At 40.1% G+C, this 22427-nt stretch overlaps 1 protein-coding gene across 2 annotated transcripts in view; it reads right to left on the bottom strand.

Annotated features, from left to right (window-relative positions):
* Positions 1–21513, bottom strand: part of zswim8 (zinc finger, SWIM-type containing 8) — a 65896-nt gene extending 44383 nt beyond the window's left edge. Inside the window, exons 1-11 of one of the 2 annotated variants that reach the window (XM_026189500.1) lie at positions 21392–21513; positions 19860–20103; positions 8330–8483; positions 7393–7487; positions 6232–6404; positions 5312–5419; positions 5155–5236; positions 3999–4119; positions 3634–3835; positions 2672–2847; positions 1155–2463 (exon numbers count right to left, since the gene is read on the bottom strand). In XM_026189500.1, coding sequence (XP_026045285.1) covers positions 1155–2463; positions 2672–2847; positions 3634–3835; positions 3999–4119; positions 5155–5236; positions 5312–5419; positions 6232–6404; positions 7393–7487; positions 8330–8483; positions 19860–20037 — 2598 coding nt within the window. In that variant the 5' untranslated portion in view covers positions 20038–20103; positions 21392–21513. The remainder of the gene's footprint in view (positions 1–1154; positions 2464–2671; positions 2848–3633; positions 3836–3998; positions 4120–5154; positions 5237–5311; positions 5420–6231; positions 6405–7392; positions 7488–8329; positions 8484–19859; positions 20104–21391) is intronic. The other variant, XM_026189499.1, reaches the window with a different exon arrangement.
* Between the last annotated feature and the right edge of the window lie 914 nt (positions 21514–22427).

Raw genomic sequence — 22427 nt, 5'->3', positions numbered from 1 at the left:
GTCTCCAAAGCAAAGACAGGCAGAGGGTCACTAATCTGCAAAGATACTGGTGCATCCAGTGGTAACCCTCAGCCTCCTAGCAGACATACCTATGGTATCAATTTCAAAATCCTAGATAACACCCTAAGTTATTGCATTCACAAGATTTTCAGGAAACATGACCTTTGACCTTGACATCAATGAGATTCAATTGCGTGCTAGATTTTTAGTAGATACACCTATGATATCAACATAAAATTCTTACTTGATATTATGATATCAGTGTTGCCTGATGTACTATTACCTCAGCATCCACAATATATAATATCATCAAAAGAATTGATCAATCTAGCAAAATCATGGTGTAAGGGACAAGGGTGATTTGAAAAATTGTTTTAAATTCATTCTGGAAAACATGGATGTTCCAGGCTTAAAAGGAGGGCGAGCACCGATCTTGTTATTAGTGGTTGCTTTCAGTTCAGCTAGAACTCTGATGGTATGGGGGTGCATAAGTGCCTAATGTCTAACAAAGGCGTAAAAAGTACAACTGTTTTTGTGTTAGTTAAGTGGTGTATGTTTATCTTGGTAACTTCGGGGGATACACAAACTTTTTTACAACTGTTTGCGTATGCCAATATACATAATATCTTAGCAGACATTATCAATTTCTTCCAAACGCAAACTTATCGATGAAGTCCAAGTGTTTAATCTTTAAATCCTTTGTGACTGAACAATGTAACCACAACACACTGGGCCCTACTTTTTAAAATGGCAAAGGATCAGCAGATGAAACGTTTATTAACCTCTGATGTTCAACAAACCTACATGAGTGCAGAAAAAAAATCATATTCTTTTCTCTAATTGTAAGATGCTTTCATTAAAAAAAGCTAACTTTTTACAGTATGTCAGTTTATCTTAAAAACTATTTTTGACTTTATTGGACAGTGTTTGGACAGGCTAGCTTACTTATAGTCATGAATTTCTAACCTCTGAAGTTTAGATATTTCGTTAATTTAAGAAAGTCTACAAAGCGTAACTTTTACTGTACTGGTAGACAATGATGTAATTTTGCGCATCCTTGTATCTAATGTTTATTTCATGCTCTTACTTTCCAAGTGAACTGCTTTTCTTTTGTTGTTGGGTTTCTATGGTTAAAACTGGGTCTTTGCACTTACCTCCATGCGTCCCTCCTGCTCCAGTGGTTTGATCCCTGCAAAGATGTCTGGCTCCTCCTCCTGATGGTTGTCAGCTAGCTGTCTGTCTACACCCTCTTCTGAAGCAGCACTCAGATAGTATGCCTGGTAGTCATCTTCACCCACAGCTTCTCCTTCAGCAGCTGCACGTACAGCTTCAGCTCCTTCACGAGCTGCTCCACCTACCACTACTGCTCCACTTCCTGCTACTGCTGCAGCAGACACCAACTCTTTGCAGCCTAGCACTGGCTTAGCAGATGTTTGAGGGGTGCCTGATCTCACTGTAACTGCTGAAACTAAAGGCTGGTTACTACCAGCTGAATCTACATCTTCATCTATGTTAAGTGCTGGCTCCACCACGGCTTCCTTTTCTGCTGTGCTGGGCATGCCCACAACTATCACTCCATTCTCTTTCAAAGGGAAACAAGGTGGAGCAGGCTCTGCAGCAGCAATTGCTGCAGAGTCACGGCTGCTATGCTTTGTTTCAAAAATCTTGCTCCCTCCACTGTTGCACTTCCGTGAATCTCGGAGCAGTGGACTTGGAGAGGGCAACATCTCTGGTGGTGGTGGGAGAAACTCGAAAGTGTTACTAGCCTCAGCCCCCAAAGCCAGATTGCAGCCGTCATCCAGACTGAGCTCAGCCAAGTCTGGCTCCAAGGAGCTATCTTCACTACTAGTTCTGCGTTTGGCACTTGTATGCTTACTACTTCCTAATCCTCCACCACCGCCAGGTCCTCCTCCTGTTGCCCCCTTCCCACCTCCCTGAGTCAGTTTCAACTTTCCTCCAGAGGAGGAACCCGGGCCTTTGTACATGCACTTTCCTCCTCCATCTTCCAGGGATAGTGAGACACTCCCTCCCAGTCGAACAAGCATCCCTCCACCTCCACTCACTGACAGTCCCTTCCTCTTGGTCAGAATGGTCTCCTTAGGTCGCACTGCTACCTCCTGTTGTGTGGAGTTACTACTTGCCCTGCCTTTATACTCTCCTGCCGGTCCGCCTTCAGCTCTGGCCCCTGATTCAGAAGAGTCAACACCACCTCCTGCAGGCGACTTGATTCCTCTCTGGTGCAGCATTGCCCTGGACCAGCAGAACGTGGCACTCTTCTTATCTGCACTGCAGTAGGTAATGCCATCCAATGGGTAGGCCACCTCCCAGTTGAAATAGCAGGACTCCACAGCAGGTTTAAAGCCTTGAAACAGTTTATCCAGGGACTTGCGATGCTGTCCCCGCTTCACTATCTCTATAACTTTCAGGTGCCACTGCCTCAGCTGACCGGCCAGTTCCAAACGCCTAGAAGAGAATGTCCATAGTCTTTATATTTAACATGAATTGCTACTTCATATTCACTGGCACCCTAAATATGTAGTTACACACAATTAGTGATAAATGTGCTAGCAGAGGCTATTTTTTAATAATAGAATTTATACTTCATGACTAAAATTCTGTGACAGGTGAACCAATCCATGACCAGTATGTAGCACGGTGTCTGTGGTCTGACCTGCAGGGGCTCATAGTGGGGTCGAGCACTGCCAGCCTCCAAAGAACCACCATCTCATCACACATGCTTGCACAGGCATGAGCGGCTACTTCTGACTGTCCGTTGCTCCGGCCAGTATGACCACTAGCACTGCTGTGTGACGCTGATGTGCGAACGCTATACCACCAGCTAATGATCTGAATAGACACAGACAAGTGTGTGTGTGAGAATCAGTGTAATATGTACATAATGATTTCATACCAAATGTATGAAATATACATCCCTGTTTCCAAAGAATGTTGGGTGCTGTGAAAATTCATATCCTGTCCTTTATGCATAGGATATATGCAGCGTATCAGATGATGAACTCAGGAACAGCACCTTTTTTTGTTAAAGTGCCAATTATGAATTTAAGTCATATGCATTGTAGATAAACCAGGATACAGGCTACCCATGCTGCATCAGCTCCTCCTTTAACAACCCGTGTACGCATTTAGGCACAGAGGAGATCAGCTGCTATGGTTTTGAGTGATTTTTTCCATCATTGCCAAATACAGATTTTAGAGGCATTGGGCCTCTTTTGTGTTATTTTTTTGTTTCATAATGTGCCAAATGTTTGGCTGGACACAGGACAGCCTAGTGCTCCAACTCTTACTACATAGTCATACTTGAAGAGAATGTGGTTTTTCCTAATTTCTAAAGCAAGGAAAGGCATCTTTGAACTGCCTTCTCTGGAGCAGTATGTTGCCATCAAGCTATAACCTAATGAAAACATGATATTTACAATTCAGTTGGGTTTTTTGTAGTCTTGTCCTACTTTGAGGGCTTTTTTTTTAAAATAGGAAAACTGCAAAGGCTTCACAGACATTTCTTTCCCCTTTAACAGTACATTAAAAGTAAGGGTCCCATGTCTAAATCTTTTCTTCTTTGTACTGGGTTACTCTCATCTTTTGGAAGTCATCTCAGAGTAATGGCCAACATACCTGTTCGTAGGTGAGGCACTGTTCAGTGAGAATCTCCAGCAGCGGGGCAGCATTGCTGTCTCGCCTCTTAAACATCTCCCTGACAATGGACAGAAGGTTCCAGATGCCTTCTGGCTCTCTACCCCTCAGAGGTCGCAACAGACATGCCCATTCAGCAGCTGCTGGTGGCTCGGTGGATGACAGGTACATGGAGTTCACATCACTGAGGATAACACAAATAGTACTGGTTTAGGCAAAGTAACGCTGAGGTACATTTACTAAAAAACAAACTATATCCAGTGAAAGATTTACTGTAGCACTTTCTCGTCAACACTACGTCATATGCATAAGATGAAGGGTAATCATGTGTGACAAATCACGCCTACCTGAAAACAACAGGTGAAGGCCCACAGAACTTGTGTAGAGTCTTTTTGATGTTGTCACTGAGGGTTGACTCATCCAAATACCAGGTGCTCTGGTCCGATGCTGAAGGGCCTGCTGTTGGATCTACAAAAATAAATTGTGCAGAAATAATTGAATCTTAAGAAAAAACATCTACTCTACACAATAAACTACAGAAGGCTTTGCTTTTCCATTAACAATTAAAAGGCATCAGAGTCCCCCATGAAAAGAAAATGTGGAACAGTAGTGATTTTATAGAAATGCTTTCATTTCTCCAAGAATAGTCTAAGGAGCTTGGAAAGAAAAGCGTCTGGACTTCTTTAAGTTTCTTGAAAATGTTTCACCTCTCATCTGAGAAGCTTTTTTCACTTCTAAGACCAATTGGTGGAGAGTCACAGATTTTTAAACCGTATTGGGAGTGTCCCTAAGAATGTTGTGGACCCCCTATTTTTCCTCTGCCTAATCACATGAGCCAAGGTATGAAAAACAGGTGTGGTTCACAATCAGCCAAGGTTTTGGGTGTGAGACCTTGTCCTACCCTATCCTGTGACTTACTGAGACCAAATGACCCGAGATGTGATGGCTACTCTTTCAAACCATCTGTCTTCTCTGTCCAAAAATTGACATTGGCATCCTCTAAAGAGCGATGTCCTTTAGATGCAGATGGACAGCCGAGTCTTGTCCTGTCAAGGTGGCTCCTGTGTGGCTGGGTCTGAAGTATTTTGAATGTTGTGTTGAATTCTATTCTATTCTATTTTGGGATGTCGTGTTTGGAAAAGTCTTTTCTGAGTTTCTCTGATAAACCTGCTCCATAAGGGATGACAATGTTGTTCCGTTTGTCCTTCTGATCCTCCCTAGTTGGTGTCTGATCTTCTTTTCTGTGCATCTTTACTGATTTGATGAAAGCTCAATTAGGATAACCCCAGAGCTTTCTAAGACAGCTTTTTAAGAGCTTTCTTTACATGTGTATGTTCCTTCTTTTTTCCCTTCTGGCTTCTCCCAACCAATTGCTCTTAGAACTGAAGAAGCTTCTCGGATGAGAGGCGAAATGTCTTCAAGAAACTTAAAGACATCACAAAGTTTATGTGATGCAGCCTCAGATTTTTCAAATGCTGTTTGTTTAGCAATCTGATACTGAACCTGGAGCTCCACACACAGTGTTGATGGCAGTGGACTGTGAGGACAGCAACTCATCCAGGAGTCGCTGGGCTGTAGGCAGGATCTGGAGAGAAATAACTGAATGAATGCATTTTCTTTAATCATTTGGTTTATAGAGATCATAAATAGCTTAAGATACCTGCTGAGGCAGCTCACTGATGAGGTACTGGGCAAACTTTTGAAGCTGGTCTCTCTGCAGTCTGGACAAAGACTCAGAAACTGGAGCCCTAAGACACACTGCTGATGCCTACGCACACACAGACACACACACACCATATTTGTTTAGGTATTTTTAAGGGGGATTGTAAACAGAAAGAAGTAAACAGATCAAATGTAGGAAAATACAGAGGAATGGCATTGCATTAATAGGTCCTTTAGTCAGTAGCCGTCCCAAGAAGCTAAATGGTGGTGTATTTGCATCCTTCCTGAAGGAGAATATTCAGCCATCAGGTCACGCCCTGAAATTCAAACTCATTTGGTTTACACAGTAAGATGAAAATCTTCCTTTGCGGCTGAATTAAAACAACTGCAAAGAAAAGTGGGCAAATTCTTTCAAATCAGTAATGTGAAAGACTAATGGTCCGTTATCACAAACACTTATATATTTCCATCAGAAGTTCCTGGGCAGGTAAAATGACAATTAGAAACACAAACCCACAAAAAAATGATCATAATCAAAAAACAACAAAGTCCCTGGAACGGCAGAATGGATCACTGTTTTCAAGTAAACAGATGACATGCGGAGGAATATTTTTTGAGATGACTGGTCTTTTAAGACGAGAGGTTTTCCAGGATATGTCCATCATCAAAAAGCTAAGTGTATTCATCTTGTTTAATTTTTTCCTACCATCATTTCACAAGAATTCCTTTATATTTTCTTCTTTTTTTTTAAGGAAAAACAAAGAGAAAGACAGGAAATACAGAGAGACAGAGACAGTGTAGTGTCAGGATTCAAACTACAGATCTGCTGCTTTACGCATGCACATGAATTCAGTATGTGTTCCAACCACAAAGTTAGTGGTTTACCCTTTAAATACCTGAATATTAACAAAAACTTACATTGTGGATCCTGAAGAGACAGAGTGCCACCACATGGGCACACCACTTGGCTCCTGCACCACAGGTACAGCTGCAGGAGGTGATGCGACAGCGATCAAACATGACCGCCACGTTGTAGGCTCCTTTAGACTGACTGGACTGAGTGGAGACTACTGTAGCACTGAGATGAAAGCCTTGTAAATGAAAACAGAAAAAAACAAAATCAGCAAAGACAACAATGAGTTTGAAATGGAAGCAAGTGCATTTCTTTGATTGGAAATTATATTTTAGTGTCCGACAGAATGGTTTTGGTTTTGATATTGCTTAGTCTTTTATTTAATATAGCTCTTTTGTGCAAAAGGTTTGCAATCTTACAATGATTAAATTCCAGACCAAAATATTCTCTCCCACAAAAAAAACAAAACGCAGGCATTGTTTGAGGTTTTTCCATTTTCTAATCCATGTCATCACACAACACATTTGTACAAAGTCCTACTAGTAATAAAGGAGAAGGTGCCTCAGTCATATAGCATTCACACCTATGGGCAATTTAGTGTTTCCAATTAACGTATCCCCACTAACTGCATGTCTTTGGACTGTGGGAGCAAGCCGGAGTACCCAGAGAGAACCCACGCAAGCATGGGAGAGCATGCAAACTCCACACAGAAAGATCCCGGCCTGATGCTGCAATTGAACTCAGGACCTTCTTGTTTTGAGGCAACAGTGCTAACCACCGTTAGCCGACCAGCACCTTAACCCACTCTGCATAATACATATCAAAAGTATTTGTCATTAAAAGTTGGATGCGTGTGCACAGCAAATGGCTTTGTAGAGAAACAACTTAAAAGGCCCTATATAGGTGAAAAACAACAAAACAAACAAACCAAAATGTCACCATTTAATGTGGTATTTGGAAGATTTGCAGTTAAAAGTTGGAAATTGGGTTTAGATATTACACATACCCAGCATTCTGAAAACAGGATTATACTAATAGCAGACTTGTAGAAATAATGGAGGTAAATGGAGTACCTTTGAATCACATGATTTACTGTAACCTGCACATGGTGTTATTCTAAGCTTGGTGATTGTAGAAGAATATAGTGTGATATACCAAAGTTAGAACACCAGAGAAATGTTTTCCATAAGAGTACTCATTCTTATGTAAAGGATTACTCTACTTACCAATTTGCAAAGGGTCTTTGACAGCTCTGATCCTATAGAGTTGTTCTCCACGCTGGAATTCATCTGGACTCCCATTAGCAAGGCAGGAATATAATCTGCAGCAGTATGAAACCAAAGTCAAAGAGTCAAAGCAGAGTCAAAGTCAGCATAGCCTAGATAGTTTAAAAAAAAAATCATCCTGTTACTTTTATTAGCAGTCACATTGCCAATAAACATCAGTCAACCAGACAGCCATGGACGCCTTTCCTTTCATCCAGTCTCGATTTTGTTTATTTCAATACTTTTTTCTGTGCAAAAATAGTTTTGTTTCCTGTTTGGAAACAAACAGGAAACAAAAAACAGGAGATTGAATTTTCTGGATTAATTTTGCAGTTATCTATTTTACTTTACCTAAATGTTAAATGCAATATTTTTAAACCCAAGGTTGACCCCTTTTTGGATTTCAAATCCGTTGTAGTGGTGGGCACACTAAGAAAATTTGTTACTGTCCACCAGTAACCAACAACCAGTAATGGAGAGAGAGAGAAGGCTGAATATATCTACACTTATGTGCAAAGGTTTGGGCACGTTGCATCTTTTTTTTTTATATATTTCATGTTTGTGTTTTTATGAATAAACAAACAGAAACCCCAACTGTTACATGTGACACAATCTTTGATTTCATCTGGGTTTAACAGAATATACTCCTAACTTAATGGTTAGTGATACAATATAGAAATAGAAACTATTACTATACTATATTACATGTGAATACATTGATGAATGTTCATTTCTCATTTCATTTCTTTTCTTTTTGATGCAGCATGCTTTTTCCCCACAGCCTTGGTCCAACAGTCTCCGTAACAAAGTAATATTTGAAATTTCCCAATTAAGAGGAATTAATGCATTTATGGTTTTTATCTAAGGCGAATAAAGGGTTTAAAAAACAAATCCTCACCTGATGTCCTCTTCATTCTCAGGGAAGCTCCAGTAGGCAATGCGAAGCTGGAGCTGTTCTGGGACAGGAGGATAGACCTTCTCTACCACTTCAAATGGGATGTGAAAGGCGACCTGTTTTGCTGACAACTCCACCAGTGGAATCACCTGACCATCTGAGGAAAACCATCAAAGAGAAGATGATCAGCACAGTCAGGTGACAAAAAAAATCTTTAATGTCTTATAGGGCTGCTCAAGTAATCGAATTTTAATGACGATTACGATCTGGGCTTTCAACGATCATTAAAAATGACTGAGCCGATTATTAGCCCCTCCCTCGTGCTTTACTCTCGTGCTGCTCCGTGTGGCAAATCGAGCGCACCTCTCTGCATTTCGAATACGTGTCACAACAATTAAGAGCAGCAGTCTCCAACCTTTTTTGCGCCAAGGACCGGTTTATGCCCGACAACATTTTCATGGACCGGCCTTTAAGGTGTCACGGATAAATACAACAAAATAAAACTAGTACCGGTACCGAAAAAAAGAAGATTTACTCATAACACACGTGAAAAGACCCAGGAAAACTGAGTTAACAACAAAAACGATAACAAAATAACGCTGAAAACCGATAAAAACCCTGAAAACTATACATTTCACACCTGAGCCTCAACTCTCGCGGCCCGGTACCAAACGACTCACGGACCGGTACGGGTCTGAGGCCCGGGGATGGGGGACCGCTGATTAAGAGGACCCGAGGGAAGCTTGGAAAGCTAAGCAGAAGTTATTTGGAGAGAAGAGTGACTGCCGTTGGTTGAAAAGAGAGGTAAAAAAAACTTCAGTGGTGTGGAAACATTATGGGTTCACGGAGTCAGACGTGGATCAAGTAGACAGTGTGTAAACTTTGCTACAGTGTTACATTTTTCATTTATGTTTATATTGCAAACATTTGCACTGTTATCAGTATTTGCACACTATTTTATATTATTTTTTTGACAATCTTTAAAGTCATAATTCAATACCTTGTTATTGTTAAATAAATATCGTCAAATAATCGAGATCTCACTTTCAGTGAAAATAATCGTGATTATCATTTTTGCCATAATCAAGCGGCCCTAATGTCTAACTTAAATTCTTGCCAAAAAAAGTAATAATTTTTTACTAATCACGGTCTTCCCACAGAAATATCATTAAGTATACTGTAGATACACTCTCTCTGAACTAACCTCATTATTTTCTCCAAGTCATTAAAAATGTCTTACCATTAACTAATGTTTCAAATTTAAATATGGTCGGTTATCCCTGTTAACTGGCTACATGCCACAGGCTTTTATGGTGGCTGTAATTAAACCATTGCTTATTTGATGTAGACGTGTTAACCAATTATAAGCTGATTTCTAACCCTTTTATTTCAAAGGTTTTCCTAATAGTTGTTGTAACACAACTAGACAGTAATTTGCGCCGGAATGATTTAACAAAGTTTCAGTCACTATTTAGAGTGGATCACAGCACAACACCAGTGAATGTTACATATGATCTTATGGCCTCTGACAGTAAACTTAAAGCACTTCAGTTGTTCCATATTTTGTCACGTTACAGCCATATTACAAAATGCAACATTCATTTTTCACCCTAATAGTTTACACATGAATACTCCGTAATGTAAAAGGGAAGCGTTTGCTTGAAAATCTTTACTAATCATCAACAACATGGTCTGGGCCTCCAGTAACAGTGGGAGGAATCGTTCAGTAATTTTTGACCAGGGTGTGTCCTGCAGAGTATTTTTTCAACAAATATGTAGCACCGCTTTCTTTCACCTAATCAAAATGATAATAATTAGAAACGTCCCATATGTTCCCTCATCCCTGCAAGACTGGACTATTGTAATGCATTAGTATTGTACTCTTGGTGCTCTAAAAACTCCCTGAAAAGCCTTCAGCCTTTTTTATATTCCTGAAGACTGGCCTTTATACTCTTTGGGGTTTTGGAGTTGAGCACACTATATGCTCTGTAATCTGAATACTTGAATAATCAGGCTTTGTTATATAGCTTAAAGATCTCGTAGGACCAAAGCATCTAAACAAAGTACTTCACTCTCAGACTGCAGGCAGTGAACTGTGGTTCTTACAGTTCCTACAAGTAAACTGGGAGCCAATCCCCCTCCTCTGGAACCATTATACCAGTTTGATTTCAGGAGATAGACACTAACTACTTTCAAAATTAGACTTCAAACTTTACTGATCCCAGTTCACCCTGGTCCAGTCGTCTGTTATGCTGCGATAGGCTCAAGCTTCGGCGGGACTTCCCATGATGCAATGAGCACTTCTCCACTCCACTCTTTACTTTCCATGTGTTTATACAGCACTGGTGTATGTCACTAAATTTCTCCAGTAGCTTTAGTTGGGTCTTTGACTCTATGTTCTCCTTTCTTTTCTCGTTCCCTGTAACTTGGTATCAAAGTGTGTGAAAATACAGTGCCGATCAAAAGTTTAAGACCACTTGAAAAATGGCAACAAGGAATGTGGTCCCGTTTCAGTTTTCAGTAAATTGCATGCTCAAAAAATGTTTTGTCTCACTCCCATTTCTTCTCGTTGCATGCTGAAGTTCTACTTGGAACCTTGGTAAAATCCAAACATGCAAAATATGATTTTTTTTGCCATTTTTCAAGTGGTCTTGATTGGGACTGTAGTATTGCCAGTGACAGAGTGACATATGTTTCTAAAATATTTTGTTCTTGACACACTTTCACTTCATTTCAAGCTGTTTGTAATGAATCATGCAACCTGAGAGAAACCAATAACAAAACATTTCTTAATATTGTAATTCTGAAAAAGTAAAGTGAAAATAACGGCACAAAAGAAGAGATGGACAACACTAAATGTGGGTAGCATAACCATAATGACAGGATGCTTATTGAGAGCATAGGGGTCTGCCAGTGAAATAAAAAAGGCTTCAGATTACAGACCTCATTTACAAGCTACTACTTTTGCTGGTGTTTACCATATATGGAGGAAAGCACTGTTCATATAATGCCATGCTGGTGTAAAGGCCCCAGGGTTTGTGGTAAAAGGCCATAGGAAAGCCACCAAGAAAAGCTGACCAGCAGTCCTGATCTGTTTTAAGTATATCGGTAAGCTAAGGTATAGTGTGATAAAATACACGTTTCGATGTTTGTTTGCCTTGCTGAGATAAAAACAAATGCAAACATCAAGCACCACTCATTTTTCCCTTACATTTATGGAAATAACTGGCTTCAATTAGAAGGGCCTGTTTACAGGGAGTCATAAAGGTAATGACTATTTAAATCAATTTCAAATAAACATAAAGCCTGTCAAAGGTCTCAGAATTTATATCTATGTTTCACTGCTTTGCAAAGCTGTTCAATTTAACCAGAGGCTGAACGCTGCCAACATTAATCAGAGCCACATACTGCCATTTCCCCCCTCAAGTAGTAAGAAAATAAACAATTTTCAGTTACAGTGGGGCAAAAAAGTATTTAGTCAGCCACCGATTGTGCAAGTTCCCCCACCTAAAATGATGACAGAGGTCAGTAATTTGCACCAGAGGTACACTTCAACTGTGAGAGACAGAATGTGAAAAAAAATCCATGAATCCACATGGTAGGATTTGTAAAGAATTTATTCGTAAATTAGGGTGGAAAATAAGTATTTGGTCACCTCAAACAAGGAAAATCTCTGGCTCTCACAGACCTGTAACGTCTTCTGTAAGAAGCTTTTCTGTCCCCCACTCGTTACCTGTATGAATGGCACCTGTTTGAACTCATCATCTGTATAAAAGACACCTGTCCACAGCCTCAAACAGTCAGACTCCAAACTCCGCCATGGCCAAGACCAGAGAGCTTTCGAAGGACACCAGGAAAAGTATTGTAGACCTGCACCAGACTGCGAAGAGTGAATCTACAATAGGCAAGCAGCTTGGTGTGAAAAAAATCAACTGTGGGAGCAATCATCAGAAAATGGAAGACATACAAGACCACTGATAATCTCCCTCGATCTGGGGCTCCACGCAAGATCTCATCCCGTGGGGTCAAAATGATCATGAGAACGGTGAGCAAAGATCCCAGAACCACACGGGGGGACCTGGTGAATGACCTGCAGAGAGCTGGGACCAAAGTAACAAAGGTCACCATCAGTAACACACTACAACGGCAGGGAATCAAATCCCGCAGTGCCAGACGTGTTCCGCTGCTGAAGCCAGTGCATGTCCAGGCCCGTCTGAAGTTTGCCAGAGAGCACATGGATGATACAGCAGAGGATTGGGAGAATGTCATGTGGTCAGATGAAACCAAAGTAGAACTTTTTGGTATAAACTCAACTCGTCGTGTTTGGAGGAAGAAGAATACTGAGTTGCATCCCAAGAACACCATACCTACTGTGAAGCATGGGGGTGGAAACATCATGCTATGGGGCTGTTTTTCTGCCAAGGGGACAGGACGACTGATCCGTGTTAAGGACAGAATGAATGGGGCCATGTATCGTGAGATTTTGAGCCAAAACCTCCTTCCATCAGTGGGAACTTTGAAGATGAAACGAGGCTGGGTCTTCCAACATGACAATGATCCAAAACACACCGCCCGGGCAACAAAGGAGTGGCTCCGTAAGAAGCATTTGAAAGTCCTGGAGTGGCCTAGCCAGTCTCCAGACCTCAACCCCATAGAAAATCTGTGGCGGGAGTTGAAAGTCCGTGTTGCTCGGCGACAGCCCCAAAACATCACTGCTCTCGAGAAGATCTGCATGGAGGAATGGGCTAAAATACCAGCTACTGTGTGTGCAAACCTGGTAAAGACCTATAGTAAACGTTTGACCTCTGTTATTGCCAACAAAGGTTATGTTACAAAGTATTGAGTTGTATTTTTGTTATTGACCAAATACTTATTTTCCACCCTGATTTACCAATAAATTCTTTACAAATCCTACCATGTGGATTCATGGATTTTTTTTCACATTCTGTCTCTCACAGTTGAAGTGTACCTCTGGTGCAAATTACTGACCTCTGTCATCATTTTAGGTGGGGGAACTTGCACAATCGGTGGTTGACTAAATACTTTTTTGCCCCACTGTAGTTTCATCAGTTGAAACTCACACCCAATGAGGGAGCAACTGATGTTTTAGCGAAAATAAGCTGTGTAAGTTTCTATCTGCAAAATATCTGTCAATTTTACTTGCTTAGCAATAAAAAAGGGGGTAAAATGCATATTCAACTCCTCACCAGTTTTCTAAGTAAATATATTCATGTAAGTGCTGTTGACATAGAATTTTTACCAGATGTCAAAAACAACCCATCCAATCCACACACACACACACACACACACACAACTAACCATCTACCAGCAAGCTTTTTATTGTCATTAAGCATCCAGTGTTAAATGAAATTAGAAGCACAACAACTAACAGTAAAAACAAATCTAAAAATACCAACTTTCCAAATGTACAAGGTTTATACAGATGTGCAATGGTAACGTCTTGTGCGGTGGTGGTGATGTTTATTTGTGATTGTGTGTTGCAGTGTGTATGTGATATTTATATGTGTGGTAGGGGTGCTGATGTGTGAGTTCGGGTGAGGCAGGGACGTGGTCAGCATTGATGGCTGGCAGAAGCAAACTGTTGCCGGGTTTGTTAATCCTGGTTTGAATTGACCTGTAGCGTCTCCCTGAGGGCAGCAGGTCACACAGGTGAGATGGAAGAAGGGTGGAGTCTCTTGTGATTGCCTCAGCTCTACTGAGGCAGCAGGATGTATTAATGTATTAATAGAGGGCAGCTAATGACCTTCTGCACCAGGGGTGTCGAACTCCAGGCCTTGAGGTCCGGTGTCCTGCAGGTTTCTCAGACAGGAAGGCACAGCAGCGTCTGCACTGATGATGGTAGCTGTGTTTACAATCCAGGAGATGTCGATAGACATCATGGTGCCCAGGGATGCGAAACCCTGAACTCTCTCCACACAGTCATCATTTAGTGACCCGTCTCTTCACTAAAGACCCAGTGGTAAGGTGGGTCAGCTCTGTTTTTCTGAAAGACCATGATCACCTTTTGTCTTTGTGGTGTTCAGAACCAGGTGTTCCAACTGGCTTGTAGTAGATGTATATAAAGTGTATACCTCAAGGATATGAACACCTTATGAAAGACATTATCAATTAAAGATCAAATAGGCTTTATTAAGGGACAATTAAACCCAAGATAACATAAGAACCATCCTGCGTATCACTGAATATATTAAACATAACTGTATCAGTGCGGCCTCAATAACTCTCGAGGCTGAAAACGCATTTGTTAATGTTAACTATACCAGGTACTTAAGAAATCTGGATCTGGATCAATGGGTTAAAAATAAATGAGAGACAGAGTGTACAACTGCACCTACCTGTACACCAGACAACACAGACTTTTGCTTAACAACAACACTTTTTGCAATTTTTATAAAAACATTGACACAATACGGCAGAATAACGATCTTAAAGTGGTACAGGTTGGGGGTGGCTGATGATGTAAGTTGCTATTTAGATCATCTAGACAGATGTCTTCCAATATTAATTAATCGGCTTTAGCTCTGTATTCTTTTCTGGATATAGAAATTTGCGGAGTCTGGCTAAAACACTTATTTGAGCATTGAACTATATTGTATTCAAAATTACACAGTTATAAAATATATATATATGAAAATTGAGTGCAAAAAATGAAATTACAAGTTACTTTAACAAGAAGAACGATAAACTATATTGTGGGTATCAAACATAAGGCACATGGGCCAGAATTGGACCAGCAAAGACTAATATGGCAGGTATGGTTAGTTTTACAAGTGATTCACCAAAGCTGCACTGTTTTCTAAACACTGGTGCCACAATTAAATGTAAATAACAAGCAAGGTATTTTCTATTACTGTTTTCTGTTACTATTTCTTTTTACAAAAACAGAAAAGCAAGTTTCACTGGTCCAGCCTACTTAATATAAAATGATCAAAATGAGCTGTAAATGGCCCATAATGTAAAATGAGTTTGACGTCCATGAATTACACGAAGCAAACCATATCAAAGTGACTGAAGACATTAAGAATAATACGGAAAGGTGAATTTTCCTTTCACTGCATTTTGGCTCAAAAATAGAGGCATTTTTTAAGGGGACCCATGAAGGTACCTAAGCCTTTTAAAAACATGGATAAAACTTACATGAAATGGCAACAGGCCAAGAATAACATTTCAAACTATGAAGGTGAGCAAACATGGAGGCATGGCACTGCCAAACATGATGAAATATTTCCATGCAGCACAAATTCGACCTGTAATCTGCTGGTCTGACAAAGATTATGAGGCTTAGTGGCAAAACTCAGAAGTATGCACAAGGAAGCGAAATTCAAAGTCTTACTGGAGAAGACTGGATTTGATAAGACTTTTTGGTTCCCCCTAAATGAGGAAATCTTTGTCTCCAACACAGGCATGTTGGAGACCACATGGAACAGGAAATGTAAACCATTCTCATGTCTTTTGACTTTGCTCAGGCATTTTTTTTTCCATAGACTGTTTATTTGGTAGTTGCCAAATTTCAGGGTTATGATATAAAAAGGCCATGTACCCTGTCGTATTTACGTAATATGGAAGGAAATACTGTATCAGGAGAAAACAGTTATTTGTTTAAAATCCTGTTAGTAGCTTGTAAGAAAGCCATTACAAAGAGGTGGTACAAACTGGAACCACCAACGCAATTCACAAGATAAGATTTCAGCAGAAACGGTGTTGAGAGAAATGAAAGAATGAATCAAAATCATGTATCGATGACAGGGTGAGGACTGAAATATTTTTGTAACAGGAACAAACTATTGAGATGACACAATATAGACTTTTTGTGGATTGATGTAATGTAATTTTTCTGTATTCTTTTGTGTATATTTGAAATGGAAAAAAGATTTTTATTCTTTTTTTAATGAAAGGATTTAAGGAACATTTAACAATTAGAAATCTCCACGACAACAAAAACACTTGGAGGACCTTTTAATTTCTGGCATTTGATGAACTAAATGGTAAATGGCCTGTATTTGTATAGCGCTTTTCTAGTCCCTAAGGACCCCAAAGCGCTTTACACAACCTGTCATCCACCCATTCACACACACATTCACACACTGGTGATGGCAAGCTACAATGTAGCCACAGCCACCCTGGGGCGCACTGACAGAGGCGAGGCTGCCGGACACTGGCGCCACCGGGCCCTCTGACCACCACCAGTAGGCAACGGGTGAAGTGTCTTGCCCAAGGACACAACGACCGAGACTGTCCAAGCCGGGGCTCGAACCGGCAACCTTCCGATTACAAGGCGAACTCCCAACTCTTGAGCCACGATCGCCCCAACTAGCCCTTTACAAGCTGAGCTCTGTTGGATACTAGAGAAGGTTTAAATGCCAAAAAGACTTCAGGATGTTCCTTCGTCCACCATTTAAGCTCATGTCAGCAGCAGAAATACAAGTTAACTTTAATTATGTTCATAACCCACTGAACTGTCAGCATATCTGCTAACAAGAAACTGTAGCCTCACTGTATTTACGTGCAGCACACTGTAGAAGTGGCTAGCACTGTCACCTCACAGCGAGAAGGGTCCCGATTTGAACCCAGGGTGTTAATGTCTGAACTGCATTTTCTTACGGTTCAGGGCTTTTCCTGGTACTCTGGTTTCCTCTCACAGTCCAAAGACATTTATTTTAGTGTAATTGGTGATCTAAATTGACTGTAGAGGTGAGGTATTTAAAGTCCTTGAAGTGTATATATATATATGCACGATCTGATATCCTCGTGTTGGTGTTGTTCCCAGATCATCATACTAAATGTTGTTCCAGGATCAACATTGCAAGTGACCAATCAGAATGTTGTGACGTCATACTTTTGCGACTTCAGGAAAAACCGGCGTAAAACAAAAAACTGTACTTAAGCTGCGAGAAACCGCCTCTGTCCGCCGATCAACGGACCCTGACCCTAACACTTTAATAAACAGTAAGCAGAATTGATATTGTCCTTGCAACATTGGAATTTCATAAATGCACGAATGGCTTGGCGCGCAAAAGAATAACGTCACAACAATGTGATTGGTCACTTGCAATGTTGAACCTGGAACAACATTTTCATGATGGTCTGGGAACAACACCAACACGAGGATATCAGATCATCCATATATATATATATATATATATATATATATATATATATATATATATATATATATATATATATATATATATATATATATATATATATATATATATATATAAAACAAAGTGGTCTCTAAATGAATGCTTATTTGATAAACACCATATAAATGTGGTTACACTAAAATACACTTCAAACACTCAATCAAGACTTCAGCATTTAAGAGAAGTGGGTTAGAAAATGGCTTAAAGTGTTTCTCTAAGATTGTGTCTAATAACTGTCACAAGCCTCATATCTTAGTTAGCATCTCATTCCATTGTTGATGACCCACAGATTTACCTACCACTGAAATGTAAATCTGTGAGTCCTCTGAAGGGTTTGCTAGATTGTTTGGAGGATGTCAAGGCATGGACGGCTTTCAACTTTCTTAACTTAAATGCACAGAACACAGAGGTCATTGTGTTTGGTCCCTGTGACCACTATGACTTTGGCCCTTTATAAATGTATAAAAAACCCTTTGTGAAGAACCTAGCAGTGATTTTTGACAGTATGAAGTACAGTATGTTTGACACACAGATTAATGCAGTTTCTTTCATCTCTGTCTGCTTGCAAAAATGAAGCCATTCCTCTGTTTTACAGACTTTGAGAGAGCTATCCATCCTTCATTTCGCCTGACTTTTGTAATAGTGTCAGACTCAGGTGTCAGTCTGTCATCAGGTAGCCGACTGCAGTTGGTCCAAAAAGCTGCAGCACTGACTGGCACACGCAAGCGAGACCATACTAGCATCCTTACACTAGCTACCAGTTAGTTTTCAAATTGATTTTAAGATTTTATTATTCGTTTTTAAGGCGTTGCACGGGTTAGTCCCCTCATAGCTTTCTGATCGCTTAAATTGGTACACTCCTGCAAGATCACTGAGGTCTGCCGTTCATATGCTCCTGGCTGTCCCTAGGTCCAGATTAAAGCACAGAGCAGACTGGGCCTTTGCTGTAACTGCTCCTAAATTGTGGAACAAACTGCCCTTTCACATCAGGACCTCTGCTGTGAAGGGACACTTTCAAGTTTGTACTACTTTTATTTGTCTTATATTTTACTCAAATCTTCTCATTTTATACTTCTTTTTCTTAAATCTTGTTTTGCTATTTTTATCTCTTGATTATCTTAAATGTACAGCACCTTGGTCAACTGTTGTTGTTTTAAATGTGCTATATAAATAAATTTGACTTTTTTTCCTCATTTGTCTTAATATCCAGCATTTGTGTAGTATTACTTTTGGACAAAAAAGTTTATCCACAGTGTCATCACTTCCTCAGATACAAGACAAGCACAGTTTAGACTTCTGCTGGTGCTTAACTGCAGCACACAATGCAAAGGTGTCATATGTGAGTGCTGGCAACCCTTTAAAAAACTACAGCTAAAACAAGGAGAGCTAAGACTACAACTGAGAACAATTCCACATTCAGACCATGAACAGCATAGACGTCAGAACCATTCAAAACAAAAACATTGCTCCTGATGTGGCTCACGCAGTGCCTCTGTAAAATATAGTGGGTTGGTGTGAGAGGAGAGCTGACAGCTGGAAACTGAAGACATTATATTTAAGTTTCTATGCTGCTTGTTAACTGCTGTTTGATATTAAACACGACAGAGTGTTTGAATTTGTTCTCACATGTTAGCATTTTGCTCATGCATTTGTTTGGTGCTTACTAAAAAAAGTCTAAGCAGGTCAATAAAACTTCTCCATGGAGGAAGAACCCTGCCATCTGTATGACTATTTTATTACAAAATATATAGACAGTAAATATATAGATAGTAATGCGAGAAAAAAGTAATTGAATCCTTTCCTGAAAGCAGGACATTTAGCAAAATCAGAACTGATTTAACAGAATTTTTTCAGCATTTTCAAAGACATTTGGAACTTTCTGTGCGCTATTAGTTTAATCAGACTATATTATTACAATCTAATATCAGATTGTCAGATTCAAATTTCATGACCGATCAGCAATAACATCTTGGTGCTTAGTGATAACAAACCTTTTCTTGTAATTGTATTTTAAAAGTCTAATCAAAATGTTTACTTTAATCTGACAGTGCAAAGTGGAACTGACAGACTGCTTTTCTTCTATATGATAAAATATCAACTGAATTAACAGGTTTTAAAAATTACTCCACAGTTTTGTTTCTGCTTCAAAAATTAATTTGCATGATTAATTAACAGTATAGTTTATATTATAAGATATCATAGCATCAAATGCGTTTCCCAGCAGCAACAGGTAATACTGCTATAGTACATTTTCAAGTATGTATAATGAATGGAAGCACATTGTGTGTGTGTGTGTGTGTGTGTGTGTGTGTGTGTGTGTGTGTGTGTGTGTGTGTGTGTGTGTGTGTGTGTGTGTGTCCCTCTCCGACCTTTAATCTTGACAGTGGGGGAGTTGGGTCCAGCAGACTGCTTCCTCCATCCCCTCCAGTTCTGACAGAGGCTCTCGGCCTCCGAGATGAAGGAGCAGAGAGAGTCTTCTTCGAATCGGTCCGAGTCTTCAAAGGAGAACCTCTCCCCATCCTCCCACTCGGCAAACATCAGTTCCATTACATCCACTCTTAAAGAGGTTAGGAGTCCCGGGACAGCGATTTGAGTCTACGGCCTTTCTGCCGTCTAAAAAACAAGGGGAAGCCCGACAAACAGTGCCCACAGCTCCAAAAGAGTCAGTCTGAACACTGGGGGAGGGGAGACCACTAACAACCAAATCACTGCCGAGAGGCTTATCGCCTCAAACACATACAATTTTTTAAAACAATGCTTTGAATAGTCTGCAAAAAATATATACAGCACAACTACAATTAATATTTGTCTACGTAGCTATTTGTGATTTCAGTCGGCATAAGCCACTGCGCAGAGGTGAAGCTTCCTTCCACACTTGGATTCAAAGCCAAAAACTCTGAATAGTGAAAAGTCTTTGACGGCAACTTTGCCGCTGAGATGCCCAACGACTCAAACTCACAAAGCAACGTTCCTGTCAAAAGTAGAAAATGAAAAACTCTCTCATCATAGAGCCACGAATAAGAATAGAAAACAGAGGTTAAAAAAAAACGCTTGTTGGTGTAAATGTAAAGCCTCGTGAAGTCTCGAAGCGGTTTCGTTCATCCAGACGTCCTACTCTTTTCAGGCATTTAGCTCAACTCACACTGGGTATCAACATTAACTACTGCTGCATTATAACGATCCTGAAAGAGTCTTTCTCACAAGAAAGAAGATGTCAAACACCCGTGGTGTTAATATTGCAAAGTGTCTTCTCTGTTCCTCGTTTAATGAGCTAGTTTTAATGTCATTTTCATCTGCAATGGAAATAAGAATTAGCTAACGTTAGCAGATAGGCTAACAAATGCCTACTTGGATACTATAAACATGTCATGCGCTGTAGACAGTTAAACTACGATTAAATATCGTTTATATTTCCGACTACAGGCTTATTTTGCTCGATTTACCTTCGCTGTGCTACCTTATGTTAGCTATATGTACTAGCATTAGAAAGCTAACCTCCAGTCGGCTAAGTTCAACTAGCTTGAATAGCTGTTTGTTTACATTTACTGCTGATGTTGTACACCTTCCGCACATTAAGGACTACATACTTTCTTACATCGCATATCTTCCGGACTTAGGCATATATCTAGGTTACGCTTGTTTCATATTATGATCTAAATCCACGCTCTTAGCATTTTTTTCCGTTCTTTGTGCTGATATTAGAGGCTCTGTCTGACGTAAAAGCTGGCATATTCCTCAGTCAGATCTGATGAAGAAATTCAAACGAGTCCTTTAGATAGCTCCCTTCGCAACTGTCACCAGTTGTCCGTCTTAAAATCCTCTATGCCTTCAAATGACACCGGGATATCAGGATGATTTTTCCCTTATCCCACTCGTCAAAGCGTTATCAAAGTGTATCAACCTGTCTGCCGGGGGAAGATGGCTCACCTCTTCTACAGCTCCTCCTCGATCAGCTGATCACAGCTTCCGGTTGCCAGCTCTAGAACGACACCGCTGAGCCCGTTGCTGTAGCTCGGCTGGAGAAGCCTGCTGTGAGACGAGGCATTAACCAACTCGATACAGTTAAGCATAATGTATCGAGTATATCCACGTGTCATACTTAATCTGGGGTAATCAGTTTTGTCACTAATTAAGCCACTGCCTCCAAATTAATTATGCCACCACAGCCTCCAAACTTCAAAAGCCCGTTTTGTATTTGACAGCGAAGCTACCAGCAGCATAGTACTCTAGGGCTGGGTATCATCACTGATTTCTAGAATCGATTCAATGCCGATTCACAAGGTCCCGAATCGATTTGATCCACGATTCGATTTAATTCGATTCAATTCGATTTGAATCTGGGAAATTTTGACAGCCAGAAATATTATAATTCAGATCAGTACATTTACATATTTTTGTATCTATAAAAAGGAAGCTGACACACGCAAGACTTTATCAAAGGTGTGAGCATCACAGCAGATGCCTTTGTGTCAAAGTAGCTGAGGATAAAACACAGAAAAACATAAAGGTGATTTTCCTGGCCTGGGATTTTATAAAAATATTCTGCAGTACATCAAAAACGAAAGAAAACCATTAATCAACAATGAACAATACAATCAACAATCAACACATGAACAATACCTCTGAAATTACAGAGGTTTTATCAGAGACACGGCTAAGCGTTTTGCATTTTGCATAATTTTAAAAAGTTTAAATTTGTTCAGCATTGAATGGCAGAAGTTAGGTTTTCTTTTTGGAAGTATATAAAACGGGAAAAAAACACGTCGGTGAACAATTACTATTCTAAATGAATTATTATCCGTTATTTACCTGTGATTTATTATTATTATTATTTTGTTTGGTTTTTTTTAGCAATTCTTTACCACAACAGTTCACACTTGTTCTATGAGCCTCTCTGTAGGTTTCTTAGGTCTGGTAGACCTTCTCAGTATCTCAGA

Source organism: Astatotilapia calliptera, chromosome 13, assembly GCF_900246225.1.
Source record: "Astatotilapia calliptera chromosome 13, fAstCal1.2, whole genome shotgun sequence".
NCBI lineage: Eukaryota > Metazoa > Chordata > Actinopteri > Cichliformes > Cichlidae > Astatotilapia > Astatotilapia calliptera.
This window is presented reverse-complemented; position numbering and strand designations above follow the sequence as displayed.